At 43.5% G+C, this 23,813-nt stretch overlaps 1 protein-coding gene across 3 annotated transcripts in view; it reads left to right on the top strand.

Annotated features, from left to right (window-relative positions):
* CWC27 (CWC27 spliceosome associated cyclophilin) overlaps positions 1 to 23,813 on the top strand; it is a 216,239-nt gene that overhangs the window by 8,371 nt on the left and 184,055 nt on the right. For all 3 annotated transcript variants that reach the window (XM_019495888.2, XM_059725138.1, XM_059725137.1), the window contains exons 3-10: positions 2,235 to 2,347; positions 7,352 to 7,495; positions 8,655 to 8,753; positions 8,999 to 9,102; positions 13,498 to 13,567; positions 17,794 to 17,873; positions 18,701 to 18,734; positions 19,911 to 20,074. In XM_019495888.2, coding sequence (XP_019351433.1) covers positions 2,235 to 2,347; positions 7,352 to 7,495; positions 8,655 to 8,753; positions 8,999 to 9,102; positions 13,498 to 13,567; positions 17,794 to 17,873; positions 18,701 to 18,734; positions 19,911 to 20,074 — 808 coding nt within the window. The remainder of the gene's footprint in view (positions 1 to 2,234; positions 2,348 to 7,351; positions 7,496 to 8,654; positions 8,754 to 8,998; positions 9,103 to 13,497; positions 13,568 to 17,793; positions 17,874 to 18,700; positions 18,735 to 19,910; positions 20,075 to 23,813) is intronic.

Here is a 23,813-nt window from a genome sequence, read left to right as displayed (position 1 = left end):
GCTGAATCCACTGGTGGCGGCGGGGAGGGATTCAGGGCTGGGAGCAGTGAGGCACTTGGGAGCTGGGGTCTCATGGGTATAGTGTCCCAGTAGCCTTGGTCCCCCCATTCATTCCTTCTTCCTGGCCCTCAAAATGGGAGTTGCTTGCTGTGGGAGGGTCATGTCAGTGCAACCAGAAGCCAGGAGGTTAATGTAGCTACTCTGCTGAAACCAATGCCTTTCCTACAGTCAGATTCACTCCTGTACGTTGCTGCTGGTGATGTAAATTGGTAGCTCTTGGTGACAGGGATGAGTGTTGGTCGCTGAAGTAGCAGGAAGTGAGAGAATCCCTACATTGTGCTGCTGCTGTGATAACCCCCTTGCTCCTGGTTGTGCTGACATCTTCCCCTTGCAGGAGCGTGTCTTCCATGGGGAGGCTAGGGGTGTGGGGCATGAGGCTGATGAAGGGATTGGGGCTTCTGGGTGTGACCCCTATGCTGCCGAGGACATGAACTTTGCCAGTCTCTCAGAAGTTCATCAGTGGAGGTGATTACCCAGTATGGGGGGATTGGCGGCCTGCAGTGGCAGCCCACCATTGATAAAAGGTTGCCAGTTCCTGGTGTATAGTAGTGGGGTGTCCTGAAGTGCATATAACATCAATATATGTAGGGTCATATGCTACTCCGCCTGTGTAGTTGGTGTGTAAATGAACTTAGGTGCCCAAATGCAATCCTACTCCACCCTATTTCAGTCCCTAAAAAAACTGTTAATATGAAAAGTGGATGCTTCCTCCTCACTGCTGGTTTTTTTTTGTGATACAGGTTTAAGTATAAAATGATGTGGTAAGGACATATGTCAGGTGTGTCCAAGATGCAGCCTGTGGAGACCTTCCACTTTCCCCAGTACTATGTTTGGGTCCATATTGATCCACACAGCACGCACCGTACTGGCCCTGTGCACAGGGTTCAGGACCGGCACCCCTTCCCCCACTGCTTATTGGCTCTGCCATTCACCCCTGATTGATAAGAGGGCAAAAGCCACAGTTTTAAATATGCCACAGTTTTGCCTTCCGCTGCTGACTGGTGAAGGGGCCCTGGTGGCCCTGCCACTTGCTGTTGACCAAACTAAAGGCAAAAAACCACGGTATATTTAAAACCAGTTTTCACCTCCCAGCCATCAGGAGCAAGCAGTGGGGCCAATGGGGCCCTCTGCCAATCAGCAGCGGGGAGAGCATGGGGGAACCTGCAAGATTAAAGGAGCCACTGCTCAGCACACTTCTGGACGAATTCCAATGGTCCCTACATATGTGTTGTCCCCTGCTCTTTACCCCCCGCCACCAGACCAGGACACATGCCACATGCGGCACCTGCTGCTATGCAGGTCCCAGATCAGTTGGAGTGAACACCATGTGCAGTTCAGTCCCAGACCAGTGGTGTGGGGGCCACATGCAGCACAGGTTGTGGACTTGCTGTAGCTTGGTGCTGTAGCTGGAATGGTGCGGGGAGCACCATGCATAATGCAGATTGTAGAGCAAGTGCTGGAACCAGCATATGGAGCGGTCCATGGGCCTGGCTCCATTCTTCTTATTCAGCCCACTACATCAGATAAGTTAGTTCCTGACCTAGACTATCCAGTACTGTATATACATGTTTAATGTTGAAACCTGTTGTCTTAAAAATTGTAATATGCTTATATGATCCTAGAACCCTAGGGTATTCGTTAACCCGGGGTCATCAACATATAGGCTGCAGACCAGATCTAACCTGTGGACCTGGGACTTTTAGAGTGTTTGGCTTTGTGAGGGTTTGGCTGGAGGTGCTCTTTCTGTGCTGTAAGAATGAGCATTACCTGCAGGCAACCTGGGGTGGGCCATTCTGACTGGCAGAAGAAACAGGTTGCTTAACCCTGCTCTAACCAATCTCAATGAGTATTCAAGAGTGGAAACTCAACTAATTACTAATTTTTGAGTGAAAGCTTGAGTCCTGACTTCTAGCTGTATAGTAATAGTTTATCAGTAAATCATAAAAAGATATCTTTATCCCATTTTACAGATGGGGAACCTGAGGTACAGGGAGGTAAAGTGATTTATTCAGGGTCACCAAACAAGCCAATGGCAAGGCCAGAAATAGACACCAGGTGTTCTGACTTGCCTTCTGGAACTCTAGCCCTTAGGCCATGCTAACTATACTACATATAACTATTTGTTTAGTATCTCTTAAAAATATGTAGTTACTATTCCTTTTTTTCCTTTTCAGATTATTATAACAACACAATATTTCATAGAGTTGTGCCTGGTTTTATAGTTCAAGGAGGTGATCCCACTGGTACTGGATCAGGTGGAGAATCGATTTATGGGGCTCCCTTCAAGGTAGGTATCTATATGACTTATCTGAAATTTATTTTATTAACTTTCAAGCAATATTACTAATGGGAGCGGTTGGTACAGCAAGCCATGTATATCTGTACTTGTGTATAGCACTTTCTTGCACATGTTTCTCATTTTCTGCATGCGCAGTTTTAAAATATAGCCATCTTAAGATCATAGGGAAGTAGGTCTGGAAGGGACTTCATGAGGTCATCTAGTCCAGCCTCCTGCTCAAGGCAGCATCATCCTTTATGCTGAATGTGAGAGGTAAGTGTAAACTTGACAGCTCAGTAAAGTAAACCATCGTCCAGGTGACAGCAGTATGGGTATTTTTTAGGGCTGTCAAATGATTAAAAAATGTGATTGTCATTAGTTGTGTGATTAAAAAAAATAGTCACAATTAATCATTTTTATCACACAGCTAAAAATTCAAAATTATGCGCAGAAAAACTCAAAATTATGCATGTACTTTGTATGGTGGGGGAGGGGGTGTGTGGGGGCAATTTGTGAAGGTGTGGGAGGGTGTGGGGAGGTTGCCCATGGTGGGCCTGGACCCTGGGGAGGGAGAACCCCCACATGTCCTGGCAGTATGCCCAATCTGAGTAGCATCTCTGTGGAGCTGCCCCAGGCCTGGGGTGTGCCCCCCCACCCAAGTATGATCCCAGCAGGGGTGGGTTTACCCTGCCCTCAGCCCAGCAGCAGCAGCTGTGGGCATCTGGGCTGGGGGTAGCTGCTCTGAGCCCCAGCCTCAGACTGGGCCCAAACTTCCCCCATTACTTGCTTAGCAGGTCCCAGATGGTTCTGACCTACCGTGACCTAGTGTGGCCCTCCCTGAACTCCCAGAGCTGCCAGCCTGGCTGCTCATGGCCTTGGATGGGGGTTGTGGGTGGGTGGGTGTGCCCCTTGCCTTCCTGCTGCAACCACCCAGAGCCTGCATCCCTCTGGGACCCACATGGAGCTGCCGTGGTGGGGCTGCCTGGCACGCTTGGGCTTGGGGTGGGTTGGGACCACCTGGGAGCTCCAGCACAAACCATCTCCAGGTCCCTGCATATCCCTAGTCCAGGCCTCCAGGGAGCAGTAGTGACAGCAGCCCTGTGTCCCCATGGAAGCAGCTGCCGCTGGCGGGCAGGGGTGGGATTCTTGCAGAGCCACCTCCCATGTTCCCCAGCCCATGCCGCACTGCATGCCTGGCCCCAGCCAGCGCTGCCGGAGCCCAAGTCGCACCCAGCGCCACCACCACTGCCAAGCTGGGCAGAGCCGTTGCTCTCCTCTCTGCACTGCCCAGGCTCCTGGCAACTCCATGTGGGTCCCAGGGGGAGCTCAGGTGGCAGCTTGGGCTCTGGCAGTGCTGGGCTGGGACTGGGCATGGGGCATGGCATGAGCCAGGGACTGCAGGAGGTAGCTCTGTAGGAATCTCACCCCTACCCTCTGGCAGCGACTGCCTCAGCAGGGCCACAGGACGGGGTGCCACTGTCACTGCCACTTCCCAGGGGCCCGGACCAGAGATGCACAGGAACCTGTGGGCCTGGAGGCATCTCGTGCTGGAGCTCCCAGGTGGTCCTGACCCGCCTCTAGCCTGAGCCATGTACCCAAGGATGCCAGGCAGCCCCACTGCGGCTCAGTGCCGCCTTCCCCGAGCCTCTGGTGCTGCCAGCCTGGCTGCTCAGGACCCTGGAAGGGGGTTGTGCAAGGGTGTGCCCCCCCTCCCTCCCCTTCCTGCTTCAGCTTCCCAGAGCTGGAGCCTGTGCTGCCCTACGGCTCCTCTGCACTGCCACCACAGTCCCATTGAGTGGCCTGGAGGCAGCAGTGATGGCAGTTGGGGGAGGGCAGCCCAGGCGCAGGCTCCAAAACTACATGTGCAATTAACATGTTAAAAAAATTAATGCGTTAATTGGTTCATGCGTTAATCATGCAAGTTAACGGAGACTGACTGACAGCCCTAGTATTTTTCCTACTAGACTTTGCCCAGACCTGAGGACACTCATAAAGTACCAAGTAAACTTGTGCTGAATATTAAAATAAAAGGAAAATATAACAGCTTTTAAATTTTTTAAGTACTGTTTTGGCCAAACTACAAATAGCTATATTATGCTCTCCAATACTTGTTGGTCTACACATCGTCCAGCACTAGATTTTCAGATGTGGAGGGCATGAGGAGTTTGCACATGTCAAATTTTGTTTTGGAAATACTATGATACTTATGCAAGTTTAGATCCTAATTAACACAGGTATGTGAACTGCCATCTTCTTACATGTTTCCTGGGGTATTTGAAGACCTATGTTTGGAATGTCTAAGATGAGTGGATGTATTTTAGTCAATTTCTAAATATTTGGTGCTTAATGTCTTTATAAGTATCCTTTATGGCTTCAAAATAAAATTACAAGTTTCTCCTTTGCTTGCATTCTCTTTGAATTTCTCACTCATTTATTGGTGTTCCAACAGAATGCTTGTCTGACACCATGCAGGGAGAGGTTTTATTTTCTATATGTGATCTGTTCAGCAACAGTGAAACGGCTAATGTGATGTGTACAATTCTTTTGTCACTTGAAATATTTATAGTCAAGGTCTCTGTAAATTGTGCCTTGCTTTTTTCAGTCCAGGGTTACAGTTCTTCTCTCTTTTCCAGGTTCCAAGGAGACATTTCCCCTTCTTAAGTGCAGGTCTTACTAGCCACTAGATTTAGGGTACAGAGACAAAACATGTTAAGTCTAGATTATTCTCAGTTTGTTTTGGAGGAAAAGTGGAGGGGACATATGACATACAGCATTTACTACAGAGGAGTCATTGTTTTTCAGTATAAAGTACAACCAACACCCCTGAGGTGTTATAAGGACATTGGAAATAAATTTACTCCACAGAAAGTTATACCAGTGTACATGTCGTATTTGCTACTATTGTCAGTTTCATTTTGGAGTATTTGCTTAAAACAAACACGCTCTTCAGCCACCTAGTGACCAGGCACTGTAATTGTGCCTACTTTAGTCAGTCACTTGGAAGAAGTGGTTGTTTGTCTTGAGAGTATATTTACTTTGAAGTAAAACCTGAGGTCAGTTAGACCAGAGTATATGTATTGTTTGTATTCTAATGAAAAATGTCACTTGTTGGCTAACTATTCTTTTTCTTCACCTCCCAGAATTAACACACATAGCTTTAGGGGGGTTTTTTGGGCGGGGAGGTGTTTCATATTGACTGTTCATACAATAGCTTTTGGAAAGAGTTTGTTTGAATTAATTGAGATTCAGGCTCCATGTCCCACAAACCCAATATTACACGGTATCAAGACTGAGTAGGGTTGACTTGTCTGGTATGGCTATATTGTTGATTTTTGCTTGGTGATGATCTTTTTACATTTTAGTCAAACTTGCATTAGAAATTATGGCCCTTGTGCAGGACTTCTATTCTTCTCATATCCTCATTGTCAGTCACATTGATCCCTCTGACTCCCAGCATGTTCCTACAGACTCCAGTATTAAAATGACAACTGCCTACCATTTCTTAAACCTTGGGCTTCTGATATACCTATGAAGTTAAAAGATACCCACTTATACCATGATCCTGCACTGATCTTGTGCAGCATTCCATTGAAAGGTGAGACAGGGAGGGATGCAGTGTCTTTAGATTTTATGCCAGATATTGGTGGCTTGACTTCCATATATTTCTGTGAAGGCAGTATCAAAGAGACCAGATCATTTTATTAACAGGGAAGAGCTACGGGATTTTAAATAATGAAGTTTTATTTCATTCTGGAAATTTTTTAGGGGGCCACAAATGAAAAAAGGTTGAAAACCACTGATCTAGAACATAACTCCTAGCATGCACAGAGACTGAGTTAGCAAGCTATTTTTTGTTTATGTATACTTGATTTTACTGTAGTCACATGCACTTGCATAATTACAGGCACATTTTTTTTTGTTTTTGTTCTGGTTTATGTTTCCAAACTTTCTGTGAATGTTCAGGGTCTCCCTCTTTCTATAATAGTAGAAATTCATATATATACTGAGTGAGTGTGTCATGCTATGGCTTGGGTGTTGATTTGCCTAAAAGGTCAAGTGTGGTGGAGAGGAAGAAATAGCATGTAATCATGACATTGAAGATGTTATCATAATATATACAGATAAGGTTAGCTGGGCAAGTTTGTCTTGCATTCCTTCCTTTTTTGAATGCTTGATTTTTTTTATTTATTTATTTATTTATTTTTTTACATCCTATGTCCTAAGTAACTTTCTTTTAACATAATTGCTATATACATTTTTATACATATACATAAAATTTGTATGTCTCTTGGTGTGTTTATGTGTGTACATTAATCTAAAGTCTGATTCAGCCTCTTGTAGCATACTTTCTTACTTCAGAAATAAACCCTTCTTTTTTTGTCTTGCTCAGCAAGTTGTAGTTAAGCACATAGGAGGGTTGAAATACTTGTACCATTGACATTTTTGACAGGTCTCCCATTGATTTTAATGGAAACAGGATTTGTTCCTAAATACAATATTTAACCTTAAAAGTATGATAGTTTTGATAACAAGATGTAGATTTTTAGTCTGTCTGATTGACAAGATTTTTTTAAACAATGGGTTTCTCTTGAGAAAAAAATATTGTTTAGAACTGACAAATACTTAACCAGGCTAACAGTTGAAAAAAGGATTTAAAGGTATATTTGTAGTTACGTCTTATAATTCAGTTATTTGTTTCGCTATTGATCTGGGAATAGTCTTTTATTTTCCATTGTGTTTTTTTAAGAGAAGGTTTTTCTGATAGAGGCTGTTTTCTCTCAATTTGTGAAAATATAAGTAATTAGAACAATTAGAATATTTTGCAATTTAGTATTTTCAGATGCCATAATTAAAGTACAATGCTAGCACTAAGAAGGAGTGATATTTATATTGCTTACAGTGCTTTAAAACTTTAAAAACATGGGACATTTTGTGTATGCATATCAGATTGGCTGTAAGCAAGTGAAACATTGACATTTGCCTAATTAAACAATATTCTTTTTTATTTGGCAGGATGAATTCCATTCACGATTGCGTTTTAATCGAAGAGGACTGGTTGCTATGGCAAACGCTGGTCCTCATGATAATGGCAGTCAATTTTTCTTTACTCTGGGTCGTGCAGATGAACTTAACAACAAGCACACCATCTTTGGCAAGGTATGTTAGGGCTCGGAGTTATGATTGAAACTGGTTTTGTCAAACTCAGTGACATGTTCTTCTGAATTCAATGACTATTTTCTTATTTTACTGCTGTGTACATCTCAAAATTATTTTGTTACTTTCAAAGTTATTTCACTACCTATTAAGTCCACCTATTGCATACATGCCTCTGACATTGATGTTTTCTGTTCATAGCTCCTGTCATCATTTCCTTTTCTCCAAAATGATATTTATGTTTTGTAGGGCATTTGTACACATGCTTTTAAAAGCACCTGGTGCTGCAGCGCATGCAGTTTTATAAGTGGTGAAATGCACGTCGTTAGTGCTGAGAAAATGGCGGCAGTGCACTTTTGAACTAAAACGCATTGGAAGTATTTTAGTTCTAAAGTGCACCGTTGCCATTTTCTGCTCGCTGACATGCAATTCACTGCTTATACAGCTACACGCAACTCAGCTCAGTGCGTGTTAGCTCACATGCGGCGCAGACTTGATTAATTGAGTCTGCTCCGACCCGCTGGATCTCCGGCCCATCACGGGATGAAAAGATGTGTGTATAAATTCCTGTAGTTTACCAGAATAATCTCCCTAACAATTATGTTGTGATCAGCAGGGGCATAACAATGCAGCTCGAAACCTAAGGCAGAGGCAATTTCTGGTTGTTGCCATACTACTAACACAATTCCATGGCTGTGGTGGCAGTGGTATTTATCAGTGGGGCAGCTGTCCCAGTTGCCCTTCCTCAGTTACATTAACAGTGATCAATTTAGTTTATTTTTTGTTTTATTAACAATAAGTTAATAACATTCTTTTTCTTAATTATCATTATAAAATAACAGCAAATGAAAGCAATCAAATGTTTCAAGTAAATGTGGACATTGTTGAATAGCTTAGCTCTATAACAGACCATTTATATTCTAGCTCGTAGAGAAATTTTATAAAAGTGATTTTTTTTTTCTGGACTCTACAATTATATGGTTATCTTGGCTGTTTGAGGGCAGATAAAAAAACCCTTGTATCTAGAAATGGCTGTTATTAATACACAGACATAGCTTAAAATAAAGAAACTTCAGAATGATTTATGTAATACTTACCTTAAATTTTGAACAGTTATCACAAAGTTACAGGCTTTGAAATAACTTTTTGATGAATTTGACAGATTACTGGGGACACAATATATAATATGATACGACTGGCTGAAGTAGAAACAGACAAGGAAGAAAGACCACTCAACCCACACAAAATAAAAATTAGTGAGGTAAATATACCATGATTTAAAATCTAAAACTCAATGAATAATTTGTGCTCTTCTTGCACACCTGTTCTATTAAGCCGTATTGGCAGTAATTTATCCTAATAGATCTTGTATTACTGGTAAAAAAAAAAGTAATTTAAGAATAATGTACTTCTTCCAAAATCTTATTGTGAAAGGTTTAATCAGTATAAGTTATAGCAAAATGATTTAAAAATATTTGTGTAAAATACTCAATATTTTCCCCACAGGTTTTGTTTAATCCTTTTGATGATATCATTCCAAGAGCAAATAAAAAGCTGAAAAAGGACAAACCAGAAGAAGAAGTAAAAAAGTCCAAGTCCAAAGGCACAAAGTAATTTTACCTCCATAAGTGGGGTTTTGTTTTCTTTTAATTTTTTACAACACTAAGTATAAAATAATTTATTACTTTATTATAGTGTCTGGCTGTATTATTCAGAGACTAGGAACTGATTCTACTAGGCACATACAAACAGAGAACAAAAAGATGATGCCTGCCTTAAAGAGTTTGCAATGTAAACATAAGAGAAAACAGGTGGATAAAAACAGACATATTGGTCAGTGTGATAGGCAGTGGTCTCAGCTCTGAGAGATCAATACCTAACATACTGACCACATTGGCTCAGAAATGTTGGTGCCCTCATACAGAACTATGGTAAGTTAAAAATAATACCTGATTTTACAAGATTGATAGGCATTTCTAATTATGTCTTTGGAGGACAAGTGTAAAAGTTCATGCATTTAAGAAATATGTCTGTTTATGGATTTATTTGTGCAGAACACTATGATGATGCATAAAATAACTGTCTGCCATGTATAAATTAAGGCATAAACTTTTAGTGTTTTATATGCTTAGTAGATTCAATCTTGCTAGACTGGAAAAATTCTCTAGAGACAATTGACTAAAGTTCAGTTCAGACAAATGTAAGAGAAGAATGACCAAATGCACAGATACAAAATGGAAGATAAGTATTGGGCAGTAGTGTTGCTGAGAGAGATCTTGGGGTTTGGAGGGATGATAGACTTAACATTCGTCAGCAACGTGGTCTGTATCAACAGGAGTAGTAGCTGTAAGGCACAAGGGGTAATAGTGCTATTCTATTTAGTTAGACCTTACCTGGAGCATTGTGTGCAGTTTTGAGTTTTACATTTTAAGCAGAGGTTAGGAATGGTTCAGAGGCAGGTGGCAAAAATGATAAAGGGGCTGAAAGGCAAGTTCTGTCAGGAAAGCTTGAGACAGTGAGGTATGTTTAGCTTGGAGAAAAGGAAATTAAGGCAGGTTATGATGGCAGTTTTCAAATATTTGAAAGGCTTCCACAAAGAAAGGGAGAGCCAACTTTTATCCCATGTTGTACAGGGCAGGCCAAAGTAATGGTTTTAATTTGTTCCAAAGTAGAATTAAATTAGTAAGGCTTTGGAATAGATTGTGCAGGGAATTGGTAAAATCTCCTTCATTGGAAGTTTTTAAGAGCATGCTGAATAAGCATTGGGCAGGGATGATTTAGGAATAGCATTCCTGCCTCTGTGCGGGGGTTTGGGTTCAGATACCTGTTAATCACAACCCTATGATTCTATGCCAGATCGGACCTTTAATGTTCTTTTAATCTTTGTTATTGTAAAGCCATGTACTTAATGTAGGTAATAATACTGTTGCGTCATCTCACTGAGATGTGAAGATAAATTCATTCTTGTTTCTGAATCTTTTAAGAGTCTGAAAGCACTACAGAAACATCCATGAGAAAGTTAATAATTAGTTTTTGGGAGTAGGATTTGAATAAAATGAATAAGACTTGGGGTTGTGTTGAATGAGGTGGAATAAAAGAGATACTGAATGACTAGAAGTCTGATTACTTAATGAGATTGGCTTCTATAGAAAATTCTTATGTGATCATGTAGTTGGATAGCTTTATATGCCGCTTGCAGATGTGAAAAAAGCCCAAGAAAAACAGTGCTTTACTTTAAACTTGGTGCATTCCCACGCCAGGCCCAGCACATGCCCAGAGGGGGCAGTACATGAGTTCAACCCAACTCTGCAGCATCTGTATAGATTGGGCACTTTAGTTGGGCTTTTTTTAGCACTTTTATCTAATAGCTGATTAAATCAGCTATTAGATAAAAGCACCAAAAAGCCCTGCTGAAGTGCCCAGTCTATACAGACCCTGCAGAGCTGAGTCGAACTACCGCACTGCTGCTTCTGGTAAAGCGTGGGGGTGGATTTTGTTTTCTTTTCTTTTCATGTCTGGAAGCAGCCATAATGAATGCACACAAGAAGGACAAATGAAGGATGCTTGAACAACTTTTAAGTGTCTGACTTTGAATCATAGAAATTAAGGGCTGGAGGGGACATTGAAAGATCATCGAGTTCAATCCCCCTGCTCTGGGCAGGAATAGGAATACTGCTAAGATCAAATGATCCCAGGAAGGTGTCTGTCCAGTCTCCTCTTGAAGACTTCCAAGGTTGAGGGCTGTTGCACCTCCTTGGGAAGTCTATTCCAGATACCATAAAGAAGTTCTTCCTTACCTCCAACCTGAAACTATCGTCTAACAGTTTATGGCCATTGCTCTTTGTCCTCCCCTGGGCCGCCGTAGTGAACAGTTTTTCTCTTAGCTCCCGATATTCACCCCCTACATACTTATAAACAGCCAACAAGTCCCCCCTCAGTCTTCTCTTCCCCAGGCTGAACAGTCCTAGATCCCTTAGTCCTTCCTCATAAGGTTTGTCCTCCAGGCCCTTAATCATCTTGTGGCCCTTCTCTGGACACTTTCAAGATTCTCCATGTCTTTTTTTTTTGAAGTGTGGTGCCCCAAAAATGCAGGTTTCTAAAGTATTTTCCTTTTTTAATTGAAATGGAAAAATCATATTGTCATATGGAACACATTTGACCCCTTTCTTGGGTCATTAAATTCATAGTCCAGTCCTTAACTTTTTATGGTAGCAAGCATCTGACAAAATAGGTTGTTGCCTACAAAAGCTCATTTCATTCAGAACCCATTAGTTTCTAAGATACTACCCTGCCCTACTTTTACATACTAATGCTAACAGAATAATTGGCAGCAGAATCAGGCTATTTTCATCCACATGAACTGTGTAGTGCAGTGGTATGAGGCAAAACAATTTGCCTGTCAGTTTCATAGCTCTTTACTGATAGAAGAGGGATGTGAAAGCTCAGGAGTCCTGGCAAGTTTTATTTCAGGTTCTGGATGGGAGCATTGGATGGTGATTATGGACCCTTTAACTGTAGCACCAACCTGCCTCTCTCCTCCTTGTTCCCACCCATACCTTTTCTGTTGGCTTCCTCCTCCTACTCTTCAGTGCCTGAATATAAGCAGTCTTTCTACTCCAGTGATTTCCAAAGGGTGTGTCACATCAGATTTAATGTGCTGCGAGAGCGGCAGAAGTGTGCCACGAAAAATGATACTTTGTCAGTATAAGATCTGGTCCACAGAACCATGTCATCGGGCTTGTGGTGTTCCCCGAGGGTCCAGACATTTGGGATCGGGTGATCAATGGAAATTAACACTGCCAACACTTTTCTACCACCGAATTTCCAGGCTCCACACAAGAAGATCAGGCCCCGGCTGGGCCAGCCCTGCATGACAGGATTGTGTCCATGGACTGTTAATCTGTCCCACTTTTTCGGGCATAAGTGAAGAGTGCTGCCAATTTTAATCCAGAAAAAAAAGACTGTTCCAGATATCAAAAGTTTGGGAAACACTGCTCTACTCCTTTTTCCTATACTAGACAGTATCATGGACTCCAACAGCAAGGAGGGACAATTGAAGAGAAAGTCCTGCTTTGCTTCTGCAGCTCTAATCTATAGTGCAGTCAGAGCAGATAGTCTTTGTAGAACAGAGCTGCCTAACTCTAGCTCTACATGAACTAGTTTTTCAGGGGCTTAAAATTTGGCTGAATTTAAGTTAATTTTTATGAGGATGAGAAAAGGCACATTCCCAACACTTGCTGAATTTCTAGCTTTTATGTTAAATTGAGGTGCTGTTAGCATAACAGTATGTATATGGGCAAAACAGCATGCATTTTTCCCTGTTCTCTTTCTTAGTTAAAATGGTCCAGTTGTTTCTAAGACTTACTCTATACCTCACTCCCAGAAAAATCAGTACAACATAGACACTTAGCAAGGAGAACTTCAGTTCAAATGATTGAAATCTGCCAAAGTTGTTAAGCATCTGAAAATAGGGTCAAATAATGGGAAATGCCAACTGCAGCTGTAGGTAATATTATCAGTTCAGCCTAATAAGTATTATGTCCAGTTTATTTTAATAGTGGCTCTTGGAAGAAATTAAAACTTATTATTTTTCTTTTTTTTGCACTGAATATGGAGCCATTTGCAGTTCATCTGCAATGTCAGACTTTTCTCTCTGAAAAATAGTGTTTGATGGCAAGCTGAGTGTTGCTGTATTCTTCACTTGGATTGTGTTGTCATTAAAGGACATCACTGGGAATTGGGAGATCTAGCTTCTATTTTTCATTGTTGTTACTGGAATTCTTTGTGGCTTTGGACAAGGCACTTAAGCTAAATATTTCAAGCAGCCATTCATTCTGAATAGAAATACAGTCTCTTCAATATTGATGATTTATTTATTACAGAACAACCTGTTAAGTTGGTATGGTTAGGAGAAGCAAATGTTTTATTAGACTTTTGAAATATAGTGTTTTTTGTGCAAAGGGTTACTAAAACAAAATATGTGGCTTTTGCTTTGTATTTTAAAGAAATTTTAACTTGCTTTCCTTTGGAGAGGAAGCTGAAGAAGAAGAGGTAGAAGTCAACAAAGTTAGTCAGGTAAGGTTCCTCTTCCTATTTTTTTAACTGCTAGTTTAAAACCTTGAAAATTGTACATCTTGTAATGTTATGCTTCAGAGTCCGAGATTCATTTTTACTGTTTATAAACTTAATATATACACATAAACTTGATATAAGTATATAAAATATATTAAAATAATGTTATTTAGATGGAAAGATTATACAGCTGAAAGTAAGGAAATATTAGATTTCTGATTGTCTATGTCAGTGGTTCTCAACCTTTGGTACCTTACATCAATTGACGCAGCAGAAGCGAAATCAGAAGTCCCACCATGGCACTTCTGGTTTTACCGCCACGAGCCAAGTCCCACTTTTTCCTCACGGACCATGGCCCAGGGCAAAGCAGCCTGCTTGGGGCCTCCTTCCTTGTCCCCTGCACACTGAAGCTGGGGAGTGAAAGCCCCAGCACACTGGATACAGCGGGAGGAGTGGCGTCTGGAACTTCCAGCCCAAACAGGCAAAGATGCCTCCAACCTGCCGGGCGGGGGGGCAGGCCAAACTCAAAACATGGCACTTGCATACCTTGTAGGGTACGCGTACCACAGGTTGAGAAACACTGGTCTATGTGGTCTTAAATCCATTCTCAGGTACATTTGCCGAGGATGAGATTTCATGAAGAAAATAGTATCAGATTACATAGTAAATGTTATATCATTGTGAATATATGCAAGTAGGTAGAATTAAGGTTGCATGGATAACCTCCGTTTTAGCATTTTATGATTTGAATGTATCAGCTATATAAGGTCAATTAAACATTTTTTTTTATTTTTAATTTCTAATGTATATTTTAAAAGAACTTTACCCTCAGTTTACTCTTTTCTAGCCTTCACCCTTCCCACTCAGCTAAAACGTCTGACGTCAGGATTACTAATTGTCAAACCACAGAGCCTCTCCATATTCTCTTTTTTTGTTGATGCTGATCATAGTTGCCTTCAGACTCCTGATATTGGGTATGGCTACAGGCAGTTACTTCAGGCTAAGGTAGGGTGTAAACTTAGTATGTCAGCTACTCCTTTTTAACTGGCCATGTGAATGCTTCCACCCAGAGGTAAGTGTGAGGTAACATGTCTCACTTTCAGGGGTGAGCTTCATCATACTGAAGAGTAAGAATGTGTATGGTGGCAGCTATTGTGGAGAAGCTGATATGCTGCAAGTTCACACCCTAGCTTACCTTGCCGTCAGTTGGGTGCATAGTCATACCATTATCTTCTCTAGGTCTCCTGTCTCTCTGGTTCATTGATGAGTCTTCATTCTTCATCAGACTGAGTTGGACTACATCTAGCCAGAGGGACTGAGAATTATAACAGTCCATTTTTATTGTTGTGAGAAAATGCTTTATTCAGATTGCCCCCATTGGGCTTCATATAGACGATCGCGGGCGGCCTTCGAGCGTTCACCCGATCCCATCTGAGGGGTGTGTCCCTGGGACTCACGTGTTGGGTTGCGCTCCACTCTGAGGGGAGTCCTGACAGTCACCTGCCACCGTTTGGTCTTCTATGTTCCAGTAGTGAGGCTCCCTCCTGAGGTTTCTTGCTACTCTTGGGATCACCCATCAGAGACGTTCTTGGGGCTCCACCTTCCCTACACCCCAACCAAGCACCAACCTTCCGGTGCTGGATGGTGGATCTTCGGCCTGCTCCTTGGCTTGCCTATTCCTAACAACCGCGGGGCATACAATTATCTCCACCTTTGCACCTGACCCTCCTCTGAGGCTCTTGCCCAATCTTGCCTCAATCTATCTCCATCGCCCTGGACCCATAGAGGGTCTTTCCTGGGTTGCCACTCTCTGCGCCCTCCAAGATAGAGGAGGTCAGGGAAAAGAAAAAAAAGAAGAAAAAAATAATGAAAGGGTCTGGGTGTGGGCTTCTGCCCACCCCCCCTCATGGGTCCACCGTCTTAGACCTTCTCTGGTCCCCCGATGTCATCCTTCTCTTCCTTGGCTGTCCTGCCAATCAAGGTGGTGGGCCCCACTAGCAGGGGGAGGGGGAGCCCCTCTTAAGGAATTTCCGTCTTGCCCCTGCCGGGGCTGCAGACCTCCCTGGGACATTGGCTGGGGAGCACCCTCACCCTCCAGCATCCCTGCCGCTTCCCCTGCCATTTCTCTGCCCCCAGCCTTTAAATCTGCCGGGTGGTGGCTTTTCATGACATCACCTGCCAGTGCCGCCGCCAGCTGGCAATAAAAGCAGCTGATAAACCGCGCCAGCGTCCCTTCTCGGCGCAGCTCGCTCTTCCCTGTGGGAGGTAAGTATTTCTTCCTTTCAGGGTTCTTTCCCCCTTTCTTTGGGCATGTCACCCCTGCCTTGGGTCCCGCTGTGGGAGGCCATTCTGGCGTCTCCATTTTTATTCCCCTGGGACACAGATGTAGCTGACTGCCTATCAGTTCAGTGACTTTTTTCCTATATGTCTGCATGTCTACAGCTCTAAAAATGAATAGTCCTTCACTCTTGATAGTACTTTCTTACCTTGCCCTTAATAACTAGAGTCCTTTTAGGTAGAGAGCAGGGAGGGTCAGGTGGCACCTTTAGAAACTAACTGATTCAGAGGCATAAGCTTGTCTGGCAACAGCATATTTTGTCAGGTGGTGCTGTCTGTGAAAGTATATGCCTCCCTGAACCATTTAGTTTCTAAGTTGCCACCCTACCCTGCCTTCTGCCAGGCTTTAGACTACCCAGCTAACTACCTCTCTTGGATCTCTTAGAAAATAATGAGGTTAGAGATGAACGTGACAGGATTATGAGACACTGCAAAGAAGTGCAGCATTATATATGGGTAGATAAGGTGGATGTTAATGGCTTTACAAAAGTAGATAGGTGAGGTATGAGAGGGCCAGTGGTGTAAGAGAGAATGTCTGCAGAACTGAGAACCATCACTATATGATTATGTGGAAGATGTTCCTCTCCTTAATTACTGTCAGGCTAATAAATTTGTTTTTAAAAATAAATAAAACCACCATGTGTTGGGTGAATTTTGGGTATTTCCTAATAGTATTTATCACCAAAAATACAGAGTTTGTTTACATTTACTGTTCCTGGTTTTCTGGTTGTCTCTGGTTATCTCTCTCCTAAGTTCACATCTCCATCTTCCCTCTCTTGCAGAATCTTCTAGACTAGTGGAAGCCAACCTTTATTGGCAGGTGTGCCACAAATTAACCCTGCACTCTCTCCAAGTGCTCCTCTGATCCCCTTCCCCTGCTGCTCTGCTTTTTGCTCCAGGCTTGATCTGCTGCTCTGCTCTCTATTCCTGCCATTTCTGCCATTGTGCTACTTGTTCCTTACCTGATCTACTGTGTGCCAGACAGGGTATTGTGCCACAGGTTGGCCATCACTGTCTAGGCAATTGGCAAAGCCTACAGCTACCCATGCCATGTCTAGTTTGGTTCTTGAACATATGAAAAAGTCACTGTTGAAGTTTTTCACACTGTTAAATGTGTGAATCTTCTACGTAATATAGAATGGCCTCAGTAAAGTCCTTAGTGTTGAAGTATCTAATATGGAGGCACTTAAGATCCTGCTTAGCAACTTATGCTTTCTGGTTGATAAAGGCTTCACTATCTGTCCAGCCTTACTGTGTATTCACCTGCCTCTTTGACTGAGATCTAATCCACTCCCTCCCCCAGCCCTACACCCCTTTATTAGAATCCCTATCTAGGGGTGTTGTGTGTTTTCAGGTCGTTAGATTCATTCTGTCAAGGTGTGTGAATGGTACTTTCAGCAAATGTTTACTGCCTGCTAATATATGGGTTATTAATTTTTGTTTTTCTATTAATCTACTCTGTCTGTTCTGTAGAGTGATACCATTGCTGTACATACCCGCTGTCTGAATTAGGTTAGACAGATGTAGGAAAGTCAGAATTCCTTACCTGTTTATCCAGTATTGTTTATACCCAATCTAAGTATTTCACCCTTATGTTATATTGCATTGCTGGCCATAGGGCTGTTCCTCTGAAACTTTTGTGTTGTATTCTTTTTTTTCCCTTTGTTGTTACTGCTCAAAGAGCTTTTAAAATTTCCCGAATCAGATAACTAGTCACTGTAACAGGAGCAATGTCAAGAGAATTTTCTTTTTGTGATTAGATGCATCTATGGCCAGTGCTTGGCTTAAACATGACAGGAACAAAATTATTGTTTATTCTACTGTATCAGTTATCCTGACTCCATATTCACATAAACATTGCTGTAACAAATATTTTATTGTTAATTTTACAGAGTATGAAGGGGAAAAGTAAAAGTAGCCATGACTTGCTGAAAGATGATCCACATCTAAGTTCAGTTCCTGCTGTCAAAAGGTTACTATACCACTTTTAATCTATGGAACTGCTTTGCCTTCATTTATATTGGTGGGACGGCAGACACTTTGGACAATAGGACTAGGATTAGGACAGGACAATCAAATACGCAGATTAGGGTAAAATGTCTAGGCTGTACTACTGCAAAAAAAGACCTGGGGGGTTATACCTGACTACAAGCTAAATATGAGTCAGTAGTATAGTACAACTAGCTTTTCTTGCAACAGTATACAGGGATGTCATATGTTTTGCTTCCTGTGTTGTTTTTTTTCCAGTTTGTAACTTGACTTCTAGTCCTCATTTAGTCAAATTATATATATGTGTATCACAGTACTTGACCTTTTGCAACTATACATATTGGATCCATAGGCCAATATCTAAAGGTTTATACTGACTACAACTTTTTGATTACTCATTGTTCTTTTTCCTTGGACCAGAACTGCTTGGTTTAAGAGCAAAAAGTGGTCTTTTAGAGTCTGCAGACCATAATGGTTCGTCTGGGTACCTTGAGATGGACTCACTAATATCATTTATCCTCTACGTGGCAGTGCTGTATTTCTGTTGTTCTGTCCTACATTCTTAAATGTTTTTAGCCAGAGTAGATAATGATGAGCAAGTGGTAGAAAGTTGCAATCAGCTTATGTCATTATGGTAAGTGTGGTATAAATGGCTTGTCAGGTAGAGTTCTGACTTTGGTTTCAGAAGGCAACTTAATCAAATTCTTAACAAAGATACTGCTGTTTTAAAATTCTGCTCTGCATTTAAAATGATTGATTCCAAATGCTGTATAGTGAAAAATAACTCTTATGTCTTTCTTTATCTTTTAGTGAAAAAACAAATGAAGTAGGTGATTTAAGTGAGGTAAGTAGCACTTCCACAAACAAAACTTGGACTTCTTAGAGATACTCCATTCCATATGTTCTGTGAATTACATTTTTCTTAGGAGGAATATAACACTGCATAAAAACATACTCCACAGGATTGAGTTAGTAAGTATCAGATTCCCAACCAAAAACCAGTGAAATTCCCAAAGCTCTAAAACTGGTCCATTTGGAGCAGTCACAGCAGAGTAACACATGAGTTTAAGCCATAGAGCATAAATTTCTGCATAATTCATGTATATGGACACCATTACAAAATGTACATTAGGGTTGTGTGAAATGGCTGTATTTCAATTCGGTTTCAGACACACTTTGCACAGCCCTACTGCCCAGCCAGGTGGGCTTTGGGGTCGGGGGCTTGGGGCCCCAGAGAGGAGCAGGATGGGGCCACAGGTGGCTCGTCTGCGGGAGGGCTGTTGCTGTCTATGTAGGCGAGGGGACCCCTGTGCAGATCTCTGATCCCTGTCACACTGGGTCATGGGGTAGGGAAGCAGTGCAGAGCAACGAGGAAGCCTGCTGGTTCCTGCCGCGCAACTTGGCTCCACAGGAAGCAGAGATCTGTGCTAGGCAGTCTCCTCGCTGCCGCTGGCCGCCCCATGCCATCCCGGTGATGGGGGGCTGTGTGAGGCGGGCAGCGGTGGCGAAGAGACCCCTGGCATGGATATCTGCTCCCTGCAGAGCCAGGTCACGTGGCTGGGGCCAGCACTGCCCTGCTGTGCAACCTGGCTCTACAGGGAGCAGAGATCTGTGCCAGGGGTCTCCTCACCACCGCTACCCACCCCATGCTTCCCCAGGTCTCTGCTCCCTGCAGAGCCAGGTTGTGCAGCACTGACCAGCACTGCCCTGCTGTGCGACCTGGCTCTGCAGGGAGCAGAGATCTGCACCGGGGTATCCTCACTGCCACTGTCTGCCCTGTGCAGCCCTGCGTCATGGATTTGATTCAGATTTGGTGTTCTGGGTGCCGAAACGGCCCGAAACACCTCCAAAACATAACAGCTGCCAAAATTCACACAGCCCTAACGTACATATATGCCTATATGTGCATCTACATTTTTAAGTATTGTATGAGTTCTCCTGATGAGATAAGTTTCTATGTTTAAAAATCATGTAGTAAATTAGTGCTAAAATTTGAATCACTTATTTTAAATCAATGTAGAAGGAAGATAATGATGAAGGGGATGAAAATGAAATGGATGCTAATGAAGAAAATGAAGTGAAGAATCGCATTGCTAAAAAGCTGAAAAAAGATTCAAATGATAATGAAAAACTATCATTCAAAGAAGAAGAAATAAAAACAGAAAAGAAAACTACTACCCGCAGGTATGCAGCATACAATTTTTTATGATTTAAAGATTTTATTTAATTTTAATTTATTTATTTCTGTTCAGTTTTTATCATTATAGCTTACTATATGGAAGGGTACGTCTTACATTTTGATATGTTTCTTTGATTTTTGCCCCTATTAGAATAAATTGCTAATTACAGTAAAATCCTTGATAATCCGCCATGAGTGGGGAATGCGGGGTGCCGGTAATGTAAAAATGCCGGTTACCTGAGGGCACAGGGTTTCCAGCTGGACGCGGCGGAGGTGGCAGCCACATGCAGAGCATGGGGTGGGGGAGGGGTGGCAGCAGCTGCATGTGGAGTGGGGGCTGGGGGAGGGGTGGCTGTGTTCACATGCGGAGCATCAGCTGGGAGCTCCCAGGCTTGGAAATGCATGCGGGCCCCACAGCTGGGAGCCCTGTCAGCTGATCGGGGTTCCCAGCTCTCAGGGCATAGGTTACACATGCAACACAGTGTGGTGGGCAGCAGCAGCCACCTGTGAGCTTTCCCCCCTTCCCCCCCGACGTCCAGCCAGCCAGCCGGAAATTCCATTTACTAGAGTGTGCCAGTTAGTAAAATCCCAAATAATAGGGATTTTACTGTACTTTAATCTAGGATGTCAAACATAGAGCCTCTGGACAGATCTGGCCCACAGAACCCTTCTAGCAGGCCTCCCCATTGTTTGGCAGACTGCTAGAAGTTGAGGGCATGGCCTGCTGCAAAATTCAGGGTTCCTTGACCCCAGTGGACATAGCCATTGGCAGCAGGGGGATGAGTTGGAGCTCTGCAGATTCAGCCCTCCCTTGCCTCACTACCATCCAATCCCTGACCTGTGCTCCTGCCTGCCTACCTCTGTACCTCACACTGCCACCTGATCCCTGAGTCACGGCACTGCCTGAGTGGGAACCCGGACTGTTATCCCCAGGCCCACTGCAGCTGCTGTGATCCAGCCTGGGAGTAGCCCACATGGTCCAGATCCAGCCCAGGTAGATCCCCTTGAATCTGACCCAGGGCTGAGGTGAGTTGACACCCCTGCTTTAAATGGTGGCCACTTTCTTTGTTCAGAAATATAGTGACAAATTACTGAAAGCCTTTTAGTCATCTGTTAGCTTGTTCTAGCATAGTAGAAATAAATGTGTACAGCAGACATGTCTGTAATACAGTGTTTATCATCACAGGGAATGATAGGGGTTGATACCAGACATATTAGGAATTATTTCACAATATTTTACTACACACCATTACAGCTGATGCAATCTCCCAGCCACAGGGGTGTACCACTTGGGGTTCCCCATCAGCTGGGAACTCCCAGGCTTGGAAATGCATCAGAGTTCCCAGGTGTTAGGGCACAGGTTGCACATGCAAATTCATAGCTGGTTCCCATCCAGCTTTAAGTTATTACACATTTTCTAGCAATAACGTTATAGCTGGTTGGACCTTTTTAAGGCATCATAGTTAATTGGTACATGCAGGCACCCTAAATTAATTGCACAATAAACCAGGTAACTATATAATACATGTAACATGTAGAGGGGGCCTAATTAACTATAATCAAATAACTATATTTATGTAATAAGACTGACTACAAAAATGGAAATGCCAGAAATGTAAGTTTCATTTAAAATGTCTCTAATTTCATTGTTTTTAAGGGAATTTAGTGGCTTATGTGAAACTTAATCTTGGCCAAACCTGTTGCCTGCAAATTGTTTTATGTGTACAGATAGCTGGTGAAACCTTTCTTTATCAGATTTACCTGCCATGCTTAACACTGGTTCTTGTGTAGCCAAACTGAGAACCACAGTGAGTACATGCAGATATTACATTTATATCGCCCTAACTAGGGTTGGGTTGATCTAAGTACTCACTGGGTTGGGTTGATCTAAGTACCCACTGGGTTGGGTTGATCTAAGTACCCACTGAGGTAAGGAGAATAGTTGGGGAGGCACTGAGGTCCCGGAGGGGAGAGGAGTCGGGTGGTTGTTCCTTAAGGAGACAGTTCTCCAGGCCCAAAGGGAGGTAATCCCAACACGGATCAAAGGGGGCAAGAGGGCGCAAAAGCCCCCATGGCTCACCAAAAGCATACGGGAACATCTCCTGGCTAAAAGGGAGGCGTATACCCAATGGAAGGGAGGGGCCATCACCAGGGAGGACTATACCTCAGTTGCTTGGGGCTGCAGGGGGGCGGTCAGGAAGGCCAAGGTGGAGATGGAACTGGGACTACCTACCCGGATCAAGGACAACAAGAAGTCCTTTTTTAAATACATAGGGTGTAAAAAGAAGGTACCAGGGAATGTGGGGCCTCTGCAAGACATGCTAGGAAATCTGGTTGTCACACTAGACGACAAAGCTAACCTATTTAACAATTTCTTTGCCTCCATTTTCCTAAGTAGGGACCGGGTCACCCCCCCCCCCACACCGGGACCTCCGTAGGCCCCAGGGGAGGCACATCCAGACCTAGCATCAGTGAGGATCTAGTCAGGGAACTTCTGGAGGGACTGGACATATTTAAATCAGCTGGTCCTGACGATCTCCATCTCAGAGTGCTGAGGGAATTAGCAGAGGTCATTGCAGGACCCCTGGCACGGCTCTACGAGCACTAGTGGTGCTCTGGTGTGGTACCAGAGGACTGAAAAAGGGCCAGTGTGGTTCCCATTTTCAAAAAAGGAAGGAGGAGCCAGGAAACTGTAGACCAGTTAGTCTTACTTCGATCCTGGGTAAGCTTTTTGAGAGAATTATCATAGCTTATGTCCATGATGGGCCAGCAAGGGAGATTATGCTTAGGGGCAACCAACACAGGTTCGTTCGAGGCAGGTCCTGTCAGACCAACCTGGTGGCCTTCTGTGACCAGGTCACAAAATCCTTAGACGCAGGAGTAGCAGTGGACATAGTCTTTCTGGACTTAGAGAGGCCTTCGACACTGTCTCTCAACCCATTCTCATTAAAAAACTAGGAGACCGTGGCCTTGACACCTACATAGTCAAATGGGTTGCTAACTGGCTGGAGGGCCGCACCCAAAGAGTGGTGGTGGATGGGTCATTTTCGACCTGGAGGGATGTGGGCAGTGGGGTTCAGCAGGGCTCGGTCCTCTGGCCTGCACTGTTCGATATCTTCATCAGCAACTTGGACAAGGATGTAGAAAGCACCCTGTTCAAATGCACAGATGACACTAAGATGTAGGGGGAAGTGGGCATGCTAGAAGGGAGGAATAGGCTGCAATTGGACCTAGACAGGTTACAGGGGTGGGCGGATGAGAACAGGATGGGTTTCAACACTGACAAGTGCAAGATACTGCACCTGGGGGGGAGGAAGAACCAGCAGCATACCTACAGGCTGGGGATCTCCCTTCTTGTCAGTGCAGAGAAGAAAAGGATCTTGGAGTCATTATTGATGCCAACATGAACATGGGCCGACAGTGTGGGGATGCAGTCAGGAAGGCCAACCGCACCTTGTCATGCATCCACAGATGCATCTCAAGCAGGTCCAAGGAGGTGATCCTCCCCTTCTATGTGACACTGGTCAGGCCACAGTTGGAGTACTGCGCCCAGTTCTGGGCACTGCACTTCAGGAGGGATGTGGACAACATGGAGAGGGTCCAGAGAAGGGCCACTTGCATGATCAGGGGTCAGCAGGGCCCTACAAGGAGAGGCTAAGGGACCTGAAACTGTTCAGCCTCCATGAAGGAAGGCTGAGGGGGGATCTAGTGGCTGTTTACAAACTAGTCACAGGGGACCAGAAC

The sequence above is a fragment of the Alligator mississippiensis genome, chromosome 3 (assembly GCF_030867095.1).
Source record: "Alligator mississippiensis isolate rAllMis1 chromosome 3, rAllMis1, whole genome shotgun sequence".
In the NCBI taxonomy this organism is placed as follows: domain Eukaryota; kingdom Metazoa; phylum Chordata; order Crocodylia; family Alligatoridae; genus Alligator; species Alligator mississippiensis.
The sequence above is the reverse complement of the archived record's forward strand: the minus strand, read 5'-3'. Positions and strand labels throughout refer to the sequence as shown.